We start from the raw sequence: 22,947 nt of genomic DNA, 5'->3' as shown, positions 1-22,947 counted from the left end.
CGCAGGTAGCCAGCCCCGGGCCGGGGAGCGGGCTCGTTCCCCGATGACGCGCCCGTGGCCGGCCCTGCCTCGGCTGTCACTTTGGGTAACTTCCAGAAAACTGACTTTGGGGGAGAGGGAGGAAGTGGCGACTCCTAGAAACGAGCTGGGCCGCCCTTTCACCGTATGCGGAGGAAAGGCTGAGGGATCTCGGTTCTGGTCTCACCCCGGCTCCGTCTTGGACATACCCCCATTGTCTCTCCCATTGGACCAGAGGGTCCTGGAGGACAGACACTAGTGGGGTTTTTCTTGTGTCGCCTTGGCCCTGAACTCGGTGTCCGGCAGCGATAGCTGCTTAATCAACGGGAGCTGAGAAACTGAGAACCTGTGATCTCAGAACTTGGGAGACATCCCCTCCCCAGCTCTCCCATTTTTCAGATAAGGAGACTGAGCCTTGGGGAGATTGATTTTCCTCAGAGTCCCACAACTACGGGACTCGAACCCTGTTCTTCCCTGACCCGAATCCAGGAATTTTAGAGATCAGCTCGTCTAAACTGTGGTTTTCGACCCCATGTGGGATCTCATAACTGAATTAGGGGGTCATGAAATGATGGTTTATTATCAGTAAATGTTTGATTGTATACCTATTTTATATACTCTTATACTTAAGGTCATGTACAAACTTCTCAGGCAAAAAGGGAGTTATAAGTGAAAAAACTTTAAGAAGCACTGATCTAGTCCAGTCCTGACATTTGGCAGAAAAGGAAACTGAGGTTGTCAGTTGCAAAGCCCAGGATTGAAGCCCAGGGCTCTGACTCCTAACAGGGGCTGTTCTGCCCCATGGGCCACTGCCACTGTCCTGGGTCAGCTTGTCCTTTCTGTCCGGTTGGGGATAAAGGGGCTATAGGGAGACCTTAGGAAGGATGCTGATCCAGCAAAGACAGAGTGTTCTGCTAGTCTTGTCTGCATTGTTCACCTCTCCCTGCTCCCCTCCCCTTCTCTCTCTCTTCTGTTTCTTCCCCTCTCCTCCTCTCTCCTCTCTTTTTGTTTTCTGTCTCTGTCTTCGTTTTTCTTCTTTCCATCTTTTCCCTTTTCTTTCTCCTGCCTCTCTCTCTGTCTCTTTCTGTGCCTCTGTCTCTCTGTGTCTCCTCTCCTCCTCATCCCGCCTTTCTCTTCTCTTCTCCTCTCTTCTCTCCTTTTTTTCTTTCTTTGTCTCTGTCTCTCTCCTGGTAAGATAGTAACTTTTCTTTATATGTCTCTTTTAGTACATCATCAAGACGGTGGAAGTAGATTCATCCAAGACTAAGCAGGCCCTGTGTGAAACCGAAGCCCGGAACCAGTATTTACAAGAGCAGGTGGGGATGCAGAGGCAAGTGCTGAAGGAAATGGAACAGCAGCTTCAGAATTCTCAGCACACGACAACCCAGCTCAAGGCCCAGGTATGGTCCCTAGGGAAGCTTCCATATCCTTGCATTAGCAAAAGGAGAGACAGAGGCGCAGAGATACAGAAACAGAGACAGAAGGAGAAAGAAAGACAGAGAGAGAAAAAGCAGAGAGAGATGGAGAGAGACACAGAGAGACAGAAATAAAGACACAGAGAGACAGAGATAGAAACAGAGAGACAGAGTTTGTACTTATTCAGCCCCTGCTGTGTGCAGATCCCTTCACTGGATGCTGGGAGGGATGTGAAATGTTTGCCCTCATGGAGCTTCCACTCTAGTAAGGGGCTAAGGAGTCATGATTTCACCAGTGTCTGCTCTCTTCTCCTGAGACAACCCTTTAATTGCTGCCTTAGAGGATGGGCTTGGGGAGTTTCCATGGCCAGACTTTTATCACCCAACTGCCAGCCTGGTGATGGTTGAACCTCTTAGCTGTGCCAGGAACAAAACCCTCCATCTCTTGGCCCCAGGCATTTTCTCTGTCTCCCATTCCTGGAACAACCTCCCTTTTCCACTCCAGCTTCTGACATCTGGGGCTTCTTTAAGTCTCAATTAAAATCCTTTTGATTCTGGTATTCGCTCTGTTAGTTTTCTCCTGTTTGTCCTGTATGTAGCTTTTCCCTTCTTCTGTTAGATTGTGAACTCCTTGAGGGCAGGGACTATCTTTCGCCCTTTTTTTGTATCATCAGTGCTTATTACAGTGTCTGGCCCATAGTAGGCTGTGACCCTGGGCAAGTCAATCCCAATTGCCTCAGCAAAACAAACAAATAAACAATAAAAAATTACAAATTTACAAAAAAATTACAAATTGCTTATGACTTTAAGAATTCTGGGCCATCCTGAGACTGAAGAGAATCATTGAGTCTTGCAACACAGTAGGCATTCAATACATGTTTGATGAATGAATGAATGTTGAATTGACTCATAGGATCGGTGTCAGATCTCTGAGACCTAGAGAGGGGCAGGGGTTCCCCCTGGGAGTTAGTGACAAAGCAGAGACTAGAAAACAGACCCTCTGTGTCTCCTCCCTGACTTCCCGGCCATTCAGGGTTTTTGCCATCACCTGCAGTGGGAATGTAGGGAGGGTGGGGGTTGATGCACCTTGTTCAAAGGAAGAGCTGCCCAGGGATGCAGCTTTTCCAGGTTTTCTTCTTCCCGGCTCCCAGATCATGATGTACGAGTCGGAGCTGGAGCGGGCTCACGGGCAGATGCTGGAGGAGATGCAGACCATGGAAGAGGACAAGAACCGGGCCATTGAGGAAGCTTTTGCAAGGGCCCAAGTAGAAATGAAAGCTGTGCATGAAAACCTGGCAGGTGAGAAAGGGAGGGGAGCCCTTCTCTCCTACCACCTTCCCCTCCCTCCAGATTTTCTGGACCTCATTTTCTGACGATATCTGCCCTGCCTTTGGCTAAAAGAGAGTGCTTAGCCATTCACTATCCCTTTAATAGTAGATAATAAATAATATCCCTCATAGTAGCAATCACTGACTTTCCATTTCCCACCTCCCATTTCCAGGCGTCAGAACCAACCTCCTGACTCTGCAGCCAGCCCTTCGGACCCTCACCAATGATTACAATGGCCTGAAGAGGCAGGTTCGAGATTTCCCTCTCCTGCTTCAGGAAGCCCTGAAGAGTGCCAAAGCAGAGGTGGGTATTAGGAAGGGGCCGGGGGGCTTCTTACCCACCCCAACCACAGACATGATTCCTATCCCTACTTCCAGCCTTTCTTAATGAGTTTCAAGGCTTCTAGAATCCTGGATCTGGGTTCCTTCCAGCTCCTTCATTTAATAGAGAAAATTTGGGTTGAGAAGGGGACAAGTGACTTGTCCAGGAATACACAACAAATTAATGGTAGAGCCTAGACAAATCCTGGCTCAGTGCTGTCTCCCAAACTTCAGGATGTGGACCATCTTGCCTGGATATGGGGAAAAGGGAAGCCCTTTTAGGCTCCATAACCACGCTGCGGGGAGAAGAGGACTACTTAGTTCTTGCTCACCTCTTCCATCTTCCTTTCCTCAGATTGGCCAAGCCATCGAAGAAGTGAACAACACAAACCGTGAATTGCTGAGGAAATACCGCCGGGAACTGCAGCTCCGCAAAAAGTGCCACAATGAGCTGGTGAGGCTGAAAGGTGAGGAATAAAGGGGGGGGGGAGGGGAGGGTAGGAGGAGGGTAGGTTTGGACTGGGGTTTTAGGGGAGCAGAGTGGAAGGGAGTTAAAGCCATCAGTGCTACACTGGTGCTATAATTCTGGATCAGGGGACAGGTTGAGAAAAGAAGAAAACGGTTTCAGAAAGTTTCTGAAATTGAATAAATGGCATCTGCATCTTTCAGCAATGGAACAAGACCCCTGGTCTCTCAGGATCAATTGAGATGATATTTGTAAAGTGCCTAATACAATTCCTGGCACATAAAAGTGCTTAATATATGCTTATTTTTACCCTGAGGAATGAGCTAGGATGGCTGGGGTTGCTAGTGGATGTCCTTTGTCAAATGTTATTGAGAATCTTCCTTTTACTTTGCATAAATCTCATAATTATATAAACAACTTGTTTTTGCTTTTCTTTGTAATCTTAGCACTTGCCACTGTATTGATATATCATAAATATTTACTAAAAGTGCTTAATAATTAAAAAATATTTTTATCTATTTCATTTAAATGTTTTCAAATTACATGTACATTTTTATTTAATTTGTATTTATTTTGATATTTTTAATTCACTATTTCCCAATTATGAATAAAAAATTTTTAACATAATATTTTTTTAAAATTTTGAGTTCTACATCCTCATCTTTCCTTCTACCCTTTCCTTGACTCCTTGACAATGCAAGCAATGTAGCAGTTATATATGTAAACCCATACAAAACTATTGCCATGTTGCAAAAACTCCTCTCTCTATCCCCCATCTGAAGAAAGAGAAAAAAGCATGTTTGAATCTGTACTCAGTTCATCAGTTTACCCTCTGGGGGGTGGATAGAATTTTTCATCATGGGTCTTTTTGAATTGTCTTGGATCATTGTATTTATGAGTAGTATTTAATAATTTTAGAGATCTAACTGGTCTCAGAAATCTTGTTGGAGGTGGGGTGTGTATGTGCTGTCAACCATCATGGGTCTCTATAAAGTTTTAGTGACAGTAATAGCCTTTTCTTGCTGTTACTGGTAGAATTCTTTCGGGACAGCTGGGCTTGAAATCAGAGACTCGAGTTCAAATCTAGGCTCAGCTACTTAACTGGCTGTGTGATCCTAATAAAGTCACTTAACAACTGTCTGTCTCAGATTTCTCAACTGTAAATTAGGATGATCTGATTCCTGAGGTGGTTGTGAGGATCAAAAGCAATAATATTTATAACGTGTTTAATTCAGTATCCAATGCATAGTAGGCTCTTAATAAATGCTACTTTTGTTTTATACAAATCCTATATTATTGATTTTTTTTGATAATTTTATTATCATGTATTATGTATTATATGCACCCTCCACAGAGAAAAATAGTAATAGAAAAAGCTTTGTAGCCAGTGTGCATGATCGAGCTAAGTGTTTCTGGGCTGAGGAAGGTTGTGAGAATTTGTCACGATTGTGATTTCCATTTTGCACTGATCTTTTTTCTTAACCTTTCTTCCTGCACTCTGTAATGAAGGAAACATCCGTGTGATTGGCCGGGTCCGGCCCATCACCAAAGAGGACGGGGACGGGTCTGAGGCTGCCAACGCGGTGACTTTTGACTCTGACGATGATGCTGTCATCCACTTGCTACACAAAGGAAAGTCAGTGTCTTTTGAGCTGGACAAAGTGTTTCCTCCACACGCAACCCAACAAGATGTGAGTGATGGTTCCCCTCCCCGCAGAGAAAGCCAGTCAACAAGCATTTAATAAATACCTTTATGTGCCGGACTCTGTGCTAAGCATTTTACAAATATCCTACTTGATCTTCACAATAACTCCACAAATGTAGGTGCTGTTGTTTATTATTCCCATTTTACAGGTGAGGAAATTGAGGAAAACAGAGGTTAAGTTGATTTGCCCATAGTCCCATAATGATTAAGTTGTCTAAAGCCAGATTTGAATTGTCAACAGAAATAATAATAACATTTATGTCTCAGGGTGATTTCAAGGATCAAATGAGATAATATTTGTAAAGTGTTTAGCACAGTAACTGGCACACAGTAGGTGCTTTAGAAATGCTTATTCCCTTCCCTTTCTCAGTATAAAATCTAAGGAAGGTATTAGGGAAAATGAAGCCCTTTTAATTTCATCAGTTTTAAGAAAATCCCTTTCATTCAACAGTAAGAAATGTATCTATTCAACTATATAGTGATCTACTTGTTATTAAATAAATGCACTATTATTCATCTATTTGTCTACATAATGACATGATTAACTGAGAAAGTTCTGTTTAGGAAGGCTCGGTTCATTTATTCATTCAGTAATAACAATGCGTTGTTGTATTTTGTTAATAAAGAATTTATTATTATTGGTTAGGTTGATCAGTTGGCTGAATAAATGAGTAAATGAATAGAACTTTCCCAAAAGTCTTTCCTAAATTTGTGAAATAAAACCATTCAGCTCTGAGATGTCTTGAATGTAAGCCAGAATCTCAATCTCTTCTCTTTGCTGATGGGGACATTATTTGCAGAGAGAAGACAAACTGCCTCCCTGAAAGAGTCACTTTCATTCTCTTCTCCCATCCTCCTTGGCAGGTGTTCCAAGAAGTCCAGGCTTTGATCACTTCATGCATCGATGGCTACAATGTCTGCATTTTTGCCTACGGACAGACTGGGGCTGGCAAAACTTACACAATGGAGGTAGGCTCTTGGGGAACTTCCTTGTATGTTGACTCTGGCTTCTGGTCTACTACGGCTGCCCTGTTGGGCATTTTCTCAATGATGTCCAAAGGGAGGTTGGGATGCTTGACCTCTGAGAGTCAGAATTTAGGCCTCCACTATTAAGGGACCTCTGGGCCAGTGACCAACATTATAAATGACAAATTTGTTCTAATTAGTCATTTGGAATTCGTCCTAAGAGGAATAGGAAGGACAGGGGTTTTATTGGTCAACCAAATCTTCATAAGGAAAATGATCTTGGTATCTGAGTGGACATCATTCTACTGTGATAGTTCCCAGAGCTCAGGTGATTTTAAGCTGCATTAATAGAGTGTCCTCCTCCTTGATGAGACCACATCTGGAGCCCTCTGTCCAGTTCTGAGCACTCTTTTTAGGAAGGGCACAGACTCTGTACTGTAGCCAAGACAGGGGCACCAAGAGGACTAGAGGCCATGTCCTCCATTTGTCAAGGGATCTAGTGCATGTAGCTTGGAGAATAATTAAGTGCTTTGAATCATAGATTGTAGCATCTTTGATTTTTTGGAACTGGAAGAAAATTTAATAATCTAGTCTCTCCTTTACCTTTGTCAAATGAGGAGCCTGAATTGCAGTTAAGGTCATACCACATGACTCCAAATTCAGTGCTCCTTTTGTTTTGCCCCATACCGTGGGGCTGGGCTTGCCCTCAGAGTCCATCAATTCTAAGTCTTCCCCATTCCTCTTCCCCTTTATTTAGGATTGGAAGAAAATAAGGAATTAAGTGGGGGAATCCCACATTACCATGGGATGTCTAGAAAGTCTAGAAGAGCCGCCTTCAGACACTGGCACAGTTATGTGGGTGAGGGATTAAAAAAATAATAATAAAATAGATAAATAAAAAATAAAATTAAAAAAAAAAATCCAGTCTGCTCAGCCTCTCTGGTCAGAGCCAGAGTCCGTGGAGAGAAGTTATCGAGAGGCAGACTTTTGTTTCAGTATACAATTGTTGTTCCGTGGTGTCCAGCTCTACTTAATTTGGGGTTCTCTTAGCAGAGGTCCTGGAGTGATTGGCCATTTCCTTCTCTAGCCCATTTTATAGTTCAGGAAACAGGTAAAAAGGATGAAATGACTTGTCCAGGGTTACACACAGGTAGGAAGTATCTGAGGCTGGATTTGAATTCAGGTCCCTCCTGTCTCAGTGACTCCTGGTCCAGCGCTCTGTTCACTGGAATTAGAATTGCCAAATAGTGGAGTGATTTGCTTCAGGATGTGGCGAGTTGGTTGCTAGACATCCCCCAGGAAGAGGCTCTGTTAACATTTGTCCTGGATGCTGTAGAGACATTTCCTATTCTCCCACCACCTGGAATTACCTGGGAACAGCCTTCCAGTGCAGAGATTCTGGCAAGTGGAGGGGAGGGCATCTGCCCTGAGTGAGCAGGTCCTGAGTTCAAGTCCTGCCCCAGATACTAGCCATGTGGCCCTGGGGTTCTCTTAATGCTCGGTTTTTCAGTGATAAAATGGGAATAATGACAGCAGCCACAGGGTGGTTGGGAGGATCAAATGAAGTAACACATAGTAAGCGCTTTGTGAACCTTTAAAAAAACCTCTGAATGCTCGCAATCTTTGACAAAGGGACACGGTCTGGAAAACCCAGAAGAGAAGGCAATAAAAGTCTATTTGACAGTTCAATTCACTAAACATTTATGATGTGCCTACTGTATGCAAAGTACTGTGCTAGAACTTGGGTGTGGTAGCTGCCAGGTCCCGCCATGATCTGGGAGGCTGATAGCAGGAATAACACTCCCAAAGTCCAGGATCTTTTGGAAAATGAGTTGGTATATGACAGTTGGATGGCTGAGGGGCAGACTGTGTCCTTTGTGACTTAAGGAGGTGACGAGGATATTATCAGGGGACTTTGAGGAGGTGCTTGGTCCACTGGCCAGTCCACAAAGCTTAGGGCCAGCCCTCCCCCTCGGAGAATGTCCAGTCTAGGGAGAGATCCAGCCATGCAGGGCTGTATTTCTGAAAGCTGTTGCCACGGGAACTGCCATCCTCCCCAATGGGGGATTATTTGGAATCTCCCTGATACTCAGCCTCCATCTGGCTGCTCAATCCAAGGTAGATTGGCAATCCCAGTAGAGAAGATGTCCCCAAAGAGTTGGGGAATCCAAAACCCATGAGGAAAGCTACTAATAGGATCATTCAGTCCAAGAGGAGAAGAATGAGGGGGGATAATGGTCCCTGAACGTCTAAAGAGACATTCCCGCCTGTCCTCCCTCCCAGTGAATCAAGCAGGAGCAAGCAGGAGAGATTTAGGTTAACGATAAGGACTTCCTGACAATGGGGAGAGAGAGAGGAGAAATCTCAGCCCTTGGGCTTTATTTAACTTTTTTTGGCATGTTCATAGCAATAGAGCGGTGCTTTTCAGCTCTTGTGGGTGAGAGAAAAGTGGGTGGGAAGGGGGGAGGAGCAGCAGCTGCCCAGGAGGAGGACTTTGAGATCTGGGGCAAGAGGAACAGAAACAGGCCTTTCCGGATGAAGCAGTTCCACAGAAACCCAACCTGGACCCAGAGAGCTGAGAAGCGCTGAGTCTGGCGCATGGGAAGCGCTCCATGAATGCCCTTTCACCTTTTTGTCCACGCTCGTGGCCTCCGTCTCCTCCGTCCCCACAAACCAGCTCAGTTCTTGCTCCGTGATTCATGAGGCTGGTGGGGGTATAGATGGCAGGGATGGGGCGGGCGCCAGGCTGAGTCAAGTGGAAGAGAGCATGGAGAGGGAGGGGAGCAGATCTCTGCTCATCCCAACCAGGCTCCAAGGCCCCCCAAAGCGGCGTCTCTGGGCAAGGCAGAGTCCCCTGTCTTCAAGGAGTGTGAAATCCATCTGGAAGGCTACGTTCACTCAGAGACAGGCCGGTTCTGTCTGCTCCTCACCTCTGCCTCTCGCCATGTCTAACCCTGGACAAGCAGGAGGCCTATTTATTGCTCTGTGAGATGAGGCTTCATGTGAAGATGCTGAGAACCACTGGACCAGATCATCCCCAAGATCCCATTCTGCTCTGAATATGCAACCCCGGCATGGCTGATTGGGCCAGTTCAGTTCTTCACCAAACATTGATTATGGCTCCTGATTGCGGGATACTGTATTAGGCCTGTAAATGGCTCTGGGTCCCCAAATAGCCCATCCTCAAATATACTGTACGATTCAATTGAACATTTCTTATTTTGGATCTCATTTATCGTGAGTCTTCAAGTAGGCCAAAATCTTTGAAAACAGTTTATCCTGCACTAGTTTTATCCCCAAAGAGATATTTTAGCATAGGGAAGAGACTATATATATATATATATATATATATATATATATATATATATAATTACTGAGGTAATTGGGGTTGTGACTAGCCCAAGGTCACGCAGTTAAGAAATGTTAAGTGTCTGAGACCAGATTTGGACTCAGATGCTCCCGACTTTTCAGGGCTGCTGCTCTATCCACTGCACCATCTAGCTGCCCCTAGGGAAGAGACGCATTATTAAAAATGCCTGACAAATATTTGTGCATTGATTGATTGATTGAATACAAGACAATATGCTATTAAATACTCAGCTGTGTTGTACATACAGTAATCGCCTTAGGAAATGAGAGCCAGAGAGGGCTCTCCAGAGGATGTGGGGCTTGTTCTGGGCCTTAATGGATGGAGAGGGCTTCACTGGGCATAGAAGAGAGGTAATAAAGGGCATTCTGAGTGGTAGGAATCACTCAAGCAAAACCATGACGGTGGGAATGAGGATGGCATTTTGTAGGAGAGGAAGAATTATAAATTTAGACCCAGAAAGGCTCTTAGAGATACCTAGGCCGGCCCTCTCATTCTTTAGAAAGGAAACTGAGACATGGAAAGGCTTACCTGAGTCTCATGGATAGGGAGTGACAGAGTGGGAAAATTCGAGCCTGAGTCTCCTTAGAACAGAGCATCTGCATTAGGGATGAGCTGAGGGTGAGTCCAAAATGAAAGCTTTGAACGTCACTCTGAGGATTTAGATCTGGTCAGATTTCTACATCAGGGTCTGGGCCTGAGCTTAATTAAGGTGGAGAAGTCTAACCTGGGGAGTTTCCCTTTCTCCCTCCAGGGAACTGTCGAAAATCCGGGGATCAATCAGCGGGCCCTTCAGCTGCTCTTCTCAGAGGTGCAGGAGAAGTCTTCGGACTGGGAGTACACCATCACGGTCAGCGTGGCAGAGATTTATAATGAAGCCCTCAGGTAGCGGCCAGTGGGATGGGGAGGGAAGCTCTCACATCTCTTTTGGGAGGGATGGCTCTCTTGCAAGGGGAGGTGGGATCAATAAGGAGAAAGCTCAGGAAGGAAGAGCTGGACTAGGCAGAAGGAAGAGATTTCCTAAGAGCTGGAGCTCTTCAGGAACAAAATGGGGGGACAGGCAGAGGCTCCCATGCCGGAGGTATTCAGGTGGGAGGCAGGTGACCATTTGCCAGGGATGCTGGCCGGGGGATGGCTGTTGGGTACCAGTTACTGGCCACTGAGGGGACCCTTCCAGCTCTGAGATTCCATGATCGGTGTGCTCCTTCAGGTCTGCCCTTTGGCCTTTGCAGGTACATTTTCCAGTCCTGAGCTGTCATGGGAATTCTAAAGGAAATAATGAATGTTAGACACACTTGTTCTCTTAGTGATGTAGCTGTGTGATTTTGGGCAAGTCACTTAGCTACTCTTTCCCCCAGTTTTCTCATCTGTAAAATGGGGTACCGTTTAGAAATTTTCAATTAGTTTTAAAATGGGGTCACAGTACTAACCTCATAGGATTCTCATCAGGATCAAGTGAGTTATTATTTGTAACATAATTTTGCAAACCGTAAAAAGCCAGAGTCCCTTATGCTCCTGTTTGCTGGTTCAGAATACTCTTTAACTTTCTCAAATGACTTTTTTTTTGGTGAGGTAATCAGGTTATGTGACTTGCCCAAGGTCACACAGCTAGTAAATGTCTGAAGCCAGATTTAAATTCAGTCCCTCCGATTCCAAAGCTGGTCCTTTATCCACTAAACCATCTCACTGCCCCTTTCTCACATTTCTTAGTCCTTTGCCTGGCTCTCCTTTGCTCCCATCACTCCTATGTCACATTTTATCATTGCCTCCTAGCTGCCTTTTTTAGGGTGGGCCCCCCCGGGTGGGCCCCCCCCCAACCCCTCTGCCCTTGAGGATTAGGGGCAGGGCCACTGTTGCTCTGCTGCATTCCCAGTGCTCAGTACGCTGGATGCCTCACTTGGGCCAGAGACTTTTTGAAGTGGATTGTAGGTAACAGACTGACCCCTCCCAGGCTTAATTGGGCTGATGGGAAGCCCATAGCTGAATGTCGGGACTCAGCTTTTTTGAGAAGAGTCTCGGGACCTTGACCTTGGTGGAACAAAACAGCCCCTTTCAGGACCGTAATGTCGGTCTTAGTTTGTCTGCCAGTGGGGAGAGGAGGGAGTCCCATAGGACCCTCCAAACTCTGGTAGGAGTCTGGAGGCTCACTTAAGCCTTGCTCAGACTCACCTTCCAGCATCTCGGAGGCAAGAATGGCCAGTGCCCAGTAGGGGCAGTGAAGGCCGGACATTCCTGCTTTAGACAATAAGTTATAGATAGGTCAGTCTATAATTTTGGTTTTAAAAAAGGGATCAAGTTTGTGCTTTTTTCAGCTGGGCAGCTCACGGCCGAGTTCTGCCCTGACAACCTTTGCTCCTCATTCCTCCAGGGACTTGCTGGGAAAGGAGCCCCAGGAGAAGCTTGAGATTAAGCTGTGTCCTGATGGCAGTGGCCAGCTGTACGTTCCAGGGCTGACAGAGTTCAAAGTACAGAGTGTGGAAGACATTAACAGGGTGCGTAGGATATAGGGTGGGGGATGCCCCACTTTCCGATTGGGGATCAGCCCTGGGGGGAGGACCTTTGTTCTGGGATGGAAATTTCAGTCCTAGGGACTGACTCACCCTCTTTGAATGCAGTTGTTTCTCCCTGGACTGGGAGTGTCAGTCAGCCATGTGCATTTATTAAGCACTAACTATATGCCAGACACAACATTAATCCTGGGGGGATACAAAGAAAAGCAACAGACAGTCCCAGCTCTTAAGGAGCTAATGGGGAAAGACAAAGCTGTATATGGGAAAGCTATACCCAGGGTAAATGGAAATAATAAAGGATGTGAAGACATGGGAGCAGGTGCTCCCCAAACAGTCCATCCAAGACTGGAAAGGCTTTACAGGATGGTGAGCACTGCATTTGGAATTGGGACAGTTTTCCTTCACTTCCCCAGGTATCCTGGAGGATGTCACTCCCTGGCCTCAGTTTCCCTGACTGTAAAACAACTGGTACTAGGTGTCCTTATAATATCCCTCCCGATTCCGACCCTTTGTGGTTCAGTGATACCTCTGTGCTCAGCTTAGCTTAATTAGTCTAAAAAGAGAGTTAGAGAAGCATAGCTTCTTTCCTCCGTAGTGGGGAGAGAGAACAGAGGAAGCTCAGAGAGCATTGGAAGCCCAGCAAATTGCTTAAAAACTGGCTCACAGACCATTGGCTACCATGAAATCATTGGCGAGGTAGCTTTGGGGGATGGCACCTGTGGCCTAGGAGAGGGTCCTCAGGAAAGGGCTCCTTCCCCTTCATCTCACTTTTTAGGAACACACACGACCCCTTTGGGGGGAAGGAGTGAATCCCAGAGAAGAGCAATGAGACTGAAGGGGAAAGAAGGAAATCTTTGTTACCCACATCAGGCATCCTGTGTGGGGTCTGAGTCATTCAGTGACCTTGTCCAGAGGCACAGAATCAATGCACACCAGCTTTTGTTCTGTCCCCTTTCAGGTATTTGAATTTGGCCACACCAACCGCACCACCGAATATACCAACCTCAATGAGCACAGCTCTCGCTCCCACGCCCTTTTAATCATCACCGTCCGGGGCACCGACTACAGCACGGGACTCCGGACCACTGGTGAGTGTCTCGGCGTTGGAGTTAGAGGGAGGAGTGAGGGGAGTGAGGGCTTGAACCCCTCAGGGCTTCAAAAAGAAGCGAGGGAGACCCAGGGGCAGCCGATGCTGAGTCACAGGAAAGCAGATGCCTTGGCCCCCTTTCCTGACTCTGGGTGAGGTTATCCAAACCATTATCGATTCTTTGCCCCCAAAGAACATCAAAGCCATGCTGAGGTTGGGTAATCATTCCTTCTTTCTGGTACTCGTACTTATTTGTGTTAGTCCTGGGCTGTTAGTCCTGGTCAGTATCGGGCTGTTATCTCTGGGAATGTGTCCTTCCAGAAACCCAGCTCCAAAAATGAGCCTCGGATCGGATCTCCCGGGACTTGTTCCTTTTGGGGGAACGTAGTTGAGAATAACAGATTGTGGTCTCTGGTTAGTCCTGTGGCCCAGCCAGCCCAAGGTCCTGGTCTGTCTTAAGGGCCTTTGAGGTGATAAGGCTGGACCAGGCGCGACCTTGCCACCTAATCCTCCTCGGACCTCCTCCTACAGGGAAGCTAAACTTGGTGGACCTGGCTGGCTCCGAACGTGTGGGCAAGTCGGGAGCGGAGGGCAGCCGGCTCCGCGAGGCCCAGTACATCAACAAGTCTCTGTCGGCGCTGGGAGATGTGATCTCGGCGCTCCGATCCCGCCAGGGCCATGTGCCATTCCGAAACTCCAAACTCACCTACCTCCTCCAGGACTCCCTCAGTGGGGACAGCAAAACCCTCATGCTGGTACAGGTGAGCCCCAGTGGAAGAGGGGTGGGGTGGGGGCTCTCTCTGCTGGCCCCGGGTAAGTGGGGGTGCGGCTGGAAAAACCCAGCAGTGGTGCCCCGCCTGCCTCACCCCTGGGTTGCAATTAGAAGGCTACTCCCTCTTGTGACGGAGAAGCTTCCTGAGGCTTAGGGCACAGGAAGCAGGATTAGCCAAGTGTACACAGACTGACTGAGTCTCCTCCCGGTGCCTTGGGGGGATGTGCTTTCTATACTGGTGTATTCTGGAGGCAGAGGGCAGCCATAAGTCATCAGATTTAGAATAGAGACAATCTGGGTCCACAGAACCTCAAAAGGTCCACGAAAGGATTTTGGGATCTGTCATCTTGGATAGGAAAAAAAATTCACACCATTATTTTCATATAATTTGTTTCCTTCATCGATCCTTCTGTATGTGTTGTTTTTGTTGTTGTTTTGAGAAGGGAGCCATAGACTATCATTGCCCTGACCCAGAAGTAGTTAAGAACCCCTGCTCTGGTTTGATTCCCCTTGTTTTCCAGCCTTCCTCCTGCAGAGGGGGAGGCACCATTATGGGATGAACAGCTCTTTAAATCCTCTTTACTGTGGATTACCAGGGTCCCCATGGGGCAGGTCCATGGTGATTCTTTTTCCTCTTGGTGCACATCATGGTTGTCCTGCATGATGTCATCCCCAAAGATTAGGGATGGGCTCTCAAGCATTTGTTCCTGTATAGACCATTTGAGATCTTCCATGCAATAGTTCATCTACATCAGGGATTCTTAACTTTTTTATGTCATGGATTCCTCTAGCAATAGTCTGGGGAAGCCTCTAGACATGTGCTCAGAAGCAAGAGTTTATTTTATTTTAAAATTATATTTTTTATTAAATATTTCCCAATTACATTCATATTTTTAATATTAATTTAAAAATTTTTTCAGCTTCAAATTCACTCTAGCCTTTCTCCTATTCATTGAGAAGGCAAGCAATATATCAATTTGCACTCAGATTTCACTGAGTGATAGCCTTGCTCATCGTGGGTCCTTTACAATATTAGATATTAGGGTAGCTGTATCTTTTTTTTTTTCTTTAGTAAAAGGTAGGTTTATTTAGGGAAAAGAGGTTACAGACAAAATGAAGCAATACATAGACAACAGAAATGGTAAATATGAAAGAATGGGAGAGCATAAGAAAGACAAGTTCCTCAGTGGAACTCACTATTACCCGTAGAAAGGAAGCACCCCATGAGGTTGGGGTGTATCCTCAGCTGGCAGCCTAAACCCTGAAAGGGACTTAGCCCCCTACAAGAGCTAGTTAGCTGTAAGGAGGAGAAGAGGGGATTGAAAAGCATGGGGAGAATTATGGGAGATACCATGTAGCATGGAGGAAAGGGAAGGGGAAAGACACCACGTGGCAGAGTGCTGACCCAAAAGAAGGCAGCAGCCAAGCCATGGCCTTAAATTGTTTTATGGGGAAAATTTAGTCTCAGTGTCTTGACATAATTTAGATTTCTGACTGGATTACCTTTATAGAGGATGGGACCAAGTTGCTAAATGGATCTTCATTATCAGAGCCTTCTTCCTGCTTACCTAAGGGATTAGTTTTTATCAATTCCTCTGCTAACCATACCTAATATTAATTTATTAAAGAAATCTTTTGAAAAGGGGGGTCACTAAACAGAAGGGGGTCTATCAGACGAACACTGACATTTTAGGGGCCAAATCCTGGAATACTTGTTAAATAGTGTCCAGAAACGGAGTGAAATACAATAGTCTGTGGGCTTGGAGTGTTACAGAGGTGAACTGAAGCCAAAGTTAGTGATATCACAGGGTACAAAGTTAGATACTAAGATATAATAGCAGAGATTAATGCAAAGTCAGTTACATCTTTCACAGTTACTTATAATACAATGTTTCTGTTACTGTATACAATGTTCTTCTGGTTCTGCTCCTTCACTTTACATCAGTTCACATGAGTCTTCCAGGTTTTTTCTGAAACGGTCCTGCTCATTTCTTACAGCACAATAGAATCCTGCTTTTCAGTGCATACAATCAAACCCAAAGGATTGCAAAATCACACTGAAATATTTATCCAAATATTTTTAACAAACTGACTTTAGGGACCTGCAGGTTAGGAAGCCTCGATCTGAACCTCTTTCTTTTTATTCCCTTTCAGTTTATGTCTCTGTTGCTCATAACTGTTCCCTGCCCATCTTCCTAAAATCCTAAAATATCCCACAAGCAACATTTATTATCTACTGGGAATGAAGGGGTGATCCATGGTGGGGGACAGGTTGGATTACATGGTCTCTGAAGCTGTGATTCTCTTGTTAGTAAAGGGCAATTAAAGAATCCTAGAAAAGGTGACATCATGAATGATCACCAATTAAAGATTAACTGCTCCTATCTCTCTAACACAGTACAAGATAGAGGGCTCTAAGTCAGAGAGGGCTTCCATTTGGGAAAGAAAAAGACGTCAACTGACCCAGAAAGTTGTTTATAAGACAATTGTCCCCAACAAGCCCCACAGACCAAAAAGCTGCTGTGGTAGTCCCAGGTACAACATTTTCCTCACTTAGAAAAGGCTCCTTCCCATCTCCAAACGTGGTCCAGAGGTAGGGCACTCTAACCAAAGCAGAGTGAGGGGTCTGCAAGCTTGGTCCCGACACCAAGGAATACAGCTAGAATTAGACTCTTAAGCCCCAGGCTTTCTCCATTGTACCCCACCATGGGTCTTTCTCACTCGAAGCTCTATTTGGCCCTCTGGCTACCTCACCACGGAGTTGTTTTAAAATCCCCAGAGACCCACAGGCGACGCTTATCTATTGAGAATGCTGAAGAGGTGATCCATGATCAGGGACAGGTTGGATTATATGATCTCTGAGATCCTTCCCTGCTGTGATTCTCTGTTGGTAAAGGGCAATGTAAGAAAGAGTTCTAGAAAAAGGAGCAACATATCAGGATGAAGATGGCGTCACAATTTAAAAATCAGTTTAATTAACTTAATTTTCAACACTGAAAATTCACCACATATAATGAATCTTTGACAATACCTAATTTCATATTTGATATTTTGGTCATCTATGGGCATTTTGTTAAGCACCTATTATGTACCAGGCACTGTGCTGTTATTGGGGATACAAAGAAAAGCAAAAGACATGTCCCGTTCTCAAGGATCTCACAGTCTAATGAGGGATTCATAGTGTAAACAGTTATGTACAAATGTGATGAATACAGATTAAATTGGAGACTCTGAAAAGGAAAGTAACTTGGTCACCAAGCTGAGACTAGAGCACTAGAGACTAGAGAGAGTCCTGAGGACTCTCAGGCCTAGGGCTTGTATTCCCACCATGAAATGTGCTTCTCCCCACTTTCAAAGGGCAGGGCCCAAACAATTGAGTTTGTTTCCTGGGATGATGCTTATGTAGGAGGACCAGGACAGATTTTTTCAGGTTTGTTTTCTGTAAATTATAAGACCCTATAATTTCATTTCTGAATCATTGGTTCTTTTGTAGCTGGTGAATCAACCACTGATGCTTATTTTCAGATTCACTACCTTGGTTATAGAAGAAAAAGTGCTAAAGCTGGAGGTCAGAAAGACCCAAGTTCAAATCCCATTTCAAATACTTTTAACCATGTGATCCTGCCTCAGTTCCTCCATCTGTAAATCCTAAGTCCGAAGGGACTGAACTTGATTTCTCCTTAGGTCTGAGTCTGAGATCCCTATGGAGCAAAGCAGACAAACCATTAACTTAAGATTTTGCTTGGCTAACCTCAGGTCCTCACTTAATTCCTCTGACTTTTCCCCTCTGATGAGTTAATTTATTCTTGTAATTTCTAGAGCATATGTCAGTTGCTATTGCTATTTTGATGGGGGTGTCTCCTCAAAGCATGAGACTTCCTCGCAGCCTCTTACCCTTTCTGGGAGATCCCAGACAACCACTTATTGTGTGGAGGCTGAAGAAGTTTCGTGGCCTGGCTGACAGCCTAGGTCCCTTCCAACCCAGGAGTTTTGTGGATAAATTTGGGATCTCCAGCCTTATGACCTGGCCTGAGCTGGCTGCAAGGGGGCAGAGGGAATGAAAGCCTTGTGTCACCTGCAGGTTTCCCCAGTGGAAAAGAATACCAGCGAGACCCTGTGTTCCCTGAAGTTTGCTGAGAGAGTGAGATCCGTGGAGTTGGGCCCAGGGTCCCGGAGGGCTGAGCTGATGTCATGGTCTAGTCAGGAACACTTGGAGGTAACAGACACTGCTCTGGGGTGGTCCCAGGGCTGTCCCAGGGCTGGGTTCCTTTTTTGTGGAGTTTATCCTCCTCCATTTCATCACTTCTGCTGGCTTTATTGTGCCCCGGGATGGCCCCCAGCTCCCTTGCCCTCACTCTGACCTGATTCCAACTTTCCTTTTTCTCTCTCTAGTTTGAGGGAAGTCTAGTTCAGACTCCATCTTCCGCCCGATCCTACTCCTCTTCTAGTTCTGGGACCCCCATTAGTCGGTCCAGCTCAATCCGGAGAAAGCTGCAGACCTCAGGTGAGTACATGTTAGACCAGGAGCCAGAAGCTTTCTCTCCTGCAATCAGGGCTGCTGTGTGTAGGGGGGTGATGATGAGGAAGGATGAGTGGGCAGGGAGGTCTACTACCACCTACTCATTGACCAGTCTTCCCAGATCATGGGAAACAAGAGCCTCTCAATCACGTGGGTGACCTGATGCTGGGGAACCCTTTGGGAGCTCATAGAGATGTTCACTGACTAGGATGGTCTGGGGAAAGCTGGGCACAGACTTGGGACTGAGCCCTAATTCTCATTGGGAAAAAGAAGTTGCATCCACTTTACCTACTAGTTGAATGATTTGCCTTTGAACCCCCAGTATGGAATGCACTTGTCCATCAGTGACTTTAATCCTGGGAGAATCCAAATGGCCCATCCTTTTCCTGTTCCTCTCCCTTAGGACAAATTATTTTTATTATTAGAATCATGCTTTTAAATTTTTTTCAAGGCAATTTATCCTTCATCTCCTTTCAGGAGAGATTGTTATCTGCCCATTTTGCAGATGGGCAATGACAGGGCTGAGACTCAGAAAAACTGAGTTCACTTAGGGAATGAATTAAAGGGCCAGAGAAAGCTGGGTGGGGGGGTACTTTTCAAATCTCTAGGACAAGCCCCACAATCTGGCTTCTTGATTTATGAGTCTCAATAGTCTTAGAGCAGCTGAAAGGGACCTCAGAGGCCCCCATTATACCAATGAGGGAACCTCAAGATGTGAGCTGACTTGGCACTCTGTCAGAGGCAGAATTTAGATTTGGGACTTCCTGACTTCAGTACTTTTGTACCACGGCAAGAAAAAGGCATCAGTAGTAGGGCCTGCCTTTCTGGTCTGGGGCACCAGACGACCCGGACTGGTGTCCTTCCAAATGCAGAAAGCGTATTTTTTGCTTTTGTTTTTATCCTGGGAAGCAAAATCATGTGTCAAAGGTGAAAAGAACCTTTCTGCCTTGGAAAATTTTCATTTTTCCCATCTGATGCTCAGAGAAGGGCCATCCCACAAAGTCAGAGGCAGCTTGAGGACTAAGGATTTTTCTGGTTCAGGACTCTCTCCCCTAGACCAGCAGGTCAGATCTGATGCCTCGTCCCTGAGGAGGAGGAGGAGGAGGAGAGGAATTTGAAATTGTTTTGTTGGCTTTGATTTCAGCCTGAAGTTGGGGGTATGTCTGACAGGTCCCTCGGTGAGTGTTTGGGGAGGGATGGGGTGCACTTCTGGCCTCGGTGGTGAAAGTCTGCTTTGGTTTCTGCCTGGAGAGTGGATGCCGGAAGGCCCTTGGTCTCCCTGCTAGGCTGCAGCCTCAGGGCTTCTGTCCTGCCCTTTCCCTTCCCAGGCTCCCCAGGGCCTGCTTCGGGTGGCCACAAAGCTGGTGTGAGGCAGGGAACTGCTTGACTTGACCTTTGCTGATGCTTTTTCCTTCCTCTTTCCTGCTGTAGGGAAGATGAAGCCGGTGCCCGTGTGACACACCAGGGGCCACATCTGGGTGCCCAGCGCCAGGGAGATCCGAGGAAGAAGACGGCATACTGCTCACCACCTCCCTTTCCACCCAGAATCAAGGACCCTAATTGTGCAAAGACTGTTATTAGGCCCGGGAAGGAGAGAGCTTCTTTCTGCCTTAGACACTCTGCTTCTCCCCAGCCCTATCCCCGACAGATGTGAAGTTAGTTTTGAAGGAATCGGATCTTTCCCCAGCCCAGGCTTCAGAGAGCACAGATTGTGTGTGGGGGGCTCAGTGGGCCTGGCTGGACCCTAGGCACATCCCAGCCAGCAGGACTGGCCTCCCAGCCCTGAGTGCGGCTGCAAGCGTTTTAGGTTGCAAAGAGGCAACTGGCTTTGGGCTTAAAGTTGGTTCATCTGGGAGTGTGTTAGAAGCAGCTGGTGGGAGCAGGGCCCACCTTTCTGGTGGTTGACACAGGTAGTACACTTCGTGCTCTGGTTCAGACCTAATTGTGGACAGAGGGGCACATCCCCTTGGGACCTTTGGGCTCTGTCTGCCTATTCTTTCTCACATCCCTGGGTCCCTCTCAGGCCTCAGTCCTGCTGACAGATCCCCGTGGCCTGGAACGGAACTCTGTGACATTGGCCAGGATTTGCTCATCATGGGGTTTTTGGTTCAAATGTTCCCTAAAAGCCAATGTGCAAAAAAGTAAGCTCAGATCTCCCTGTGAGGGAGGAAAGCAGCTGAGAACATGACAGCACCGAGGAATTATCTTCATGGGTGGGCTGCCCTCCCTGGACACACTCCAGCTGCACCTGAAGACTGGAGTGGACACTTCTGAGGAGGAAGGGGCTTTTCTCCATGGCGTAACCCTCTCCCTTTCCACAGTGACTCCTTATTCTAAGCCCACTGTCCTTCCCTGCTCCACAGAGCCACCCACCCCCTTCCTCCTCCAGACCCACCCATCCCTATGACTTGGTTTTCTGGATAGCTGGTAGGACCAAGAAGCTTCTCCTTGCCATGTGGAGGGAGGGAGGCTGGGAACACCCAAGTAGGAGCTCCACAGCCAACCCAAGAACTTTGTGGGGCTTCGGAAAAGGCGCTTGGCTTCTCCCTTCCCACTCCTGGCATAACAGCCATTCTTTCTGCTTCCCAAGGGAATAATGCACTTTATGGAAAAAGACAATAGACTTCCCCATCCAATCACCTGGAGGGAAGAGATGACAGCTCCGGGGACAAGCTGGTTCAGAACGATGGGGGAGACGGGGGAAAATTGGCTTTCAAAATGAAGGTGGCTGTGGGCAGGCAGCCAGGGCGGTGTGCCCACAGCTGCAGGGAGGTCTGCCCCTACGCCCTCACCTGTGCCGAGATCCCAGGGAGGGGTTCATCTTACCCCGGGAGGGGGTTTCAGTCCTGAAACCCTAGCTTCCTCCTCACCTTTCCCAGTTCTCTTGGGTTCATATGGTAAATCCAAGGGGGGGGGGGGTGGAAACCCAAAACACAGAAGGGGGCAACAAGCTAAGCTCCCTCTTTGTGGGAAGCAAAAGTGTGAAAAGTGAATCTGTACATATCTGTGTATAAGTGTACATAGACACCGCTGGGGCGTTAATGGAATCGGCGGAGATAAAATATATCTAAGTTTTTCCCCTTTCAATGGCCCCCTGGGCTGTTGCTGGACACATATATCTCTGAGGCTCGGTGCCCTCCGGCTCATTTTTTGGCGAAGTTTGGGACCCGGCCCTCCTGGAGACAGAGAGGTCCTTGTGGGGGGTGGCTGGGGCCCCACATGCTGCCGTGTGGCCGCGGACACTTTCCGTCCATCTCAGATGCACTGATTTCTCTTTTCCCACTACAGTCCTTTTTAATGTTTGTCTCATAATTCCTAACCAAGATCTTTTGGAATATGAGCCGTTTTTACTGATTTTAATAAAGAGAGCTCTTTTGCACAAATCACATGGGAACTTACTCTAGTATAGCCGTCTTCTCCCTTGTAGAAGGGGATTCGAGTTGGGGGTGGGGGCTGATGTTAGAGCCATGATACCAGGGGGTCCCCAGCCACCACTTGACTGAGATAAAAAGGGCAGGGTCCATGTGAGAATCTGATTTACTTAATCATGGACACTTGTCTCATATTTCCCCTAGGTGGGGAAGGGAGGGCAGAGAGGGGGCGGGGGAGACAGAGACAATGTTAATTGAAAAATACAATTTAAAGACTGGCCAGATTTAGTGAAAGAGACTCCTACAAAACAACAGGGAAGATTCACCCTTAGGCTCAGAGGAGGGAAACTAGCTGCATCTAAGTCACTTTTCTTCAAAGGTATCTTTTAGTTTATCTCCATAATTAAACCACATTTGTTTCATCTCTAATCCACCCTGCAGCCAGGGGAATAATGGAGTTGTACTTTGTTGGGGAAGGTACTCTGATCCTCTGGCCAGCTGTCCCCTTGCTTGCTTCCCCACCCCTCACTGGCTCCTGTCTGGTGGGCAGAGGGGTAAGGGATTAGCCCTGTCCAAATTGGGAACAGGTGTGGGAACTGGATCCCTCTCCTGGGAAGCCTGAAGTCAGACAGCTGCAGGCTGAGCAGCAGGTAGGAGGGATGGGTGGATGGTGCTGCCAGAGGGTCCCCCCAGTGCCTGTTCTCACAGCTGGGACCTCTAAAGGCCTGCTGATCACCCCCATCCCACAGTACCTGTCCGGGCCCAGGATGACCACGTGAGGTAGGTAATCCTCCCTGGTGATTTTTTCCAACTGGAGCCAAGAATTAAAGCTGCCATATCCCCTAGGTTAGGCCCAAAGCCATACTGTAGAACTGGAAAGAACCAGAGAAATCTAGTCTGTCTCTCATCCAGTGAAGGAATTCTCTCGTGTCTAGCCTTGGAAATTTTCAGTTACAGGGAGCCCATCTCCCAAGAGTCTTTATTCACTGCCAGATGGCCCCAAGTGTTAGAAATCTCTTTAAACTTGAGCTGAGCTCTGCCAGTCTGTAACTTCTATTGCTCCCTTTTCCACTTGGGCTTAACCCCTCTTCCATATTCCAGC

At 46.8% G+C, this 22,947-nt stretch overlaps 1 protein-coding gene across 10 annotated transcripts in view; it reads left to right on the top strand.

The window, feature by feature from the left end:
• The window catches only part of KIFC3 (kinesin family member C3), a 60,362-nt gene extending 38,505 nt beyond the window's left edge, over positions 1-21,857 (top strand). For all 10 annotated transcript variants that reach the window (XM_031949915.1, XM_031949911.1, XM_031949914.1 and 7 more), the window contains 13 exons: positions 1,245-1,418; positions 2,585-2,732; positions 2,935-3,065; positions 3,438-3,549; positions 5,058-5,239; positions 6,118-6,222; positions 10,341-10,471; positions 11,955-12,078; positions 13,055-13,184; positions 13,715-13,944; positions 18,037-18,171; positions 18,348-18,459; positions 19,906-21,857. In XM_031949915.1, the coding sequence (XP_031805775.1) occupies positions 1,245-1,418; positions 2,585-2,732; positions 2,935-3,065; positions 3,438-3,549; positions 5,058-5,239; positions 6,118-6,222; positions 10,341-10,471; positions 11,955-12,078; positions 13,055-13,184; positions 13,715-13,944; positions 18,037-18,171; positions 18,348-18,459; positions 19,906-19,931 (1,740 nt within the window). In that variant the 3' untranslated portion in view covers positions 19,932-21,857. The remainder of the gene's footprint in view (positions 1-1,244; positions 1,419-2,584; positions 2,733-2,934; positions 3,066-3,437; positions 3,550-5,057; positions 5,240-6,117; positions 6,223-10,340; positions 10,472-11,954; positions 12,079-13,054; positions 13,185-13,714; positions 13,945-18,036; positions 18,172-18,347; positions 18,460-19,905) is intronic.
• The last annotated feature ends 1,090 nt before the right edge of the window (positions 21,858-22,947 follow it).

This window comes from Sarcophilus harrisii, chromosome 2, assembly GCF_902635505.1.
Source record: "Sarcophilus harrisii chromosome 2, mSarHar1.11, whole genome shotgun sequence".
In the NCBI taxonomy this organism is placed as follows: domain Eukaryota; kingdom Metazoa; phylum Chordata; class Mammalia; order Dasyuromorphia; family Dasyuridae; genus Sarcophilus; species Sarcophilus harrisii.
The sequence above is the reverse complement of the archived record's forward strand: the minus strand, read 5'-3'. Positions and strand labels throughout refer to the sequence as shown.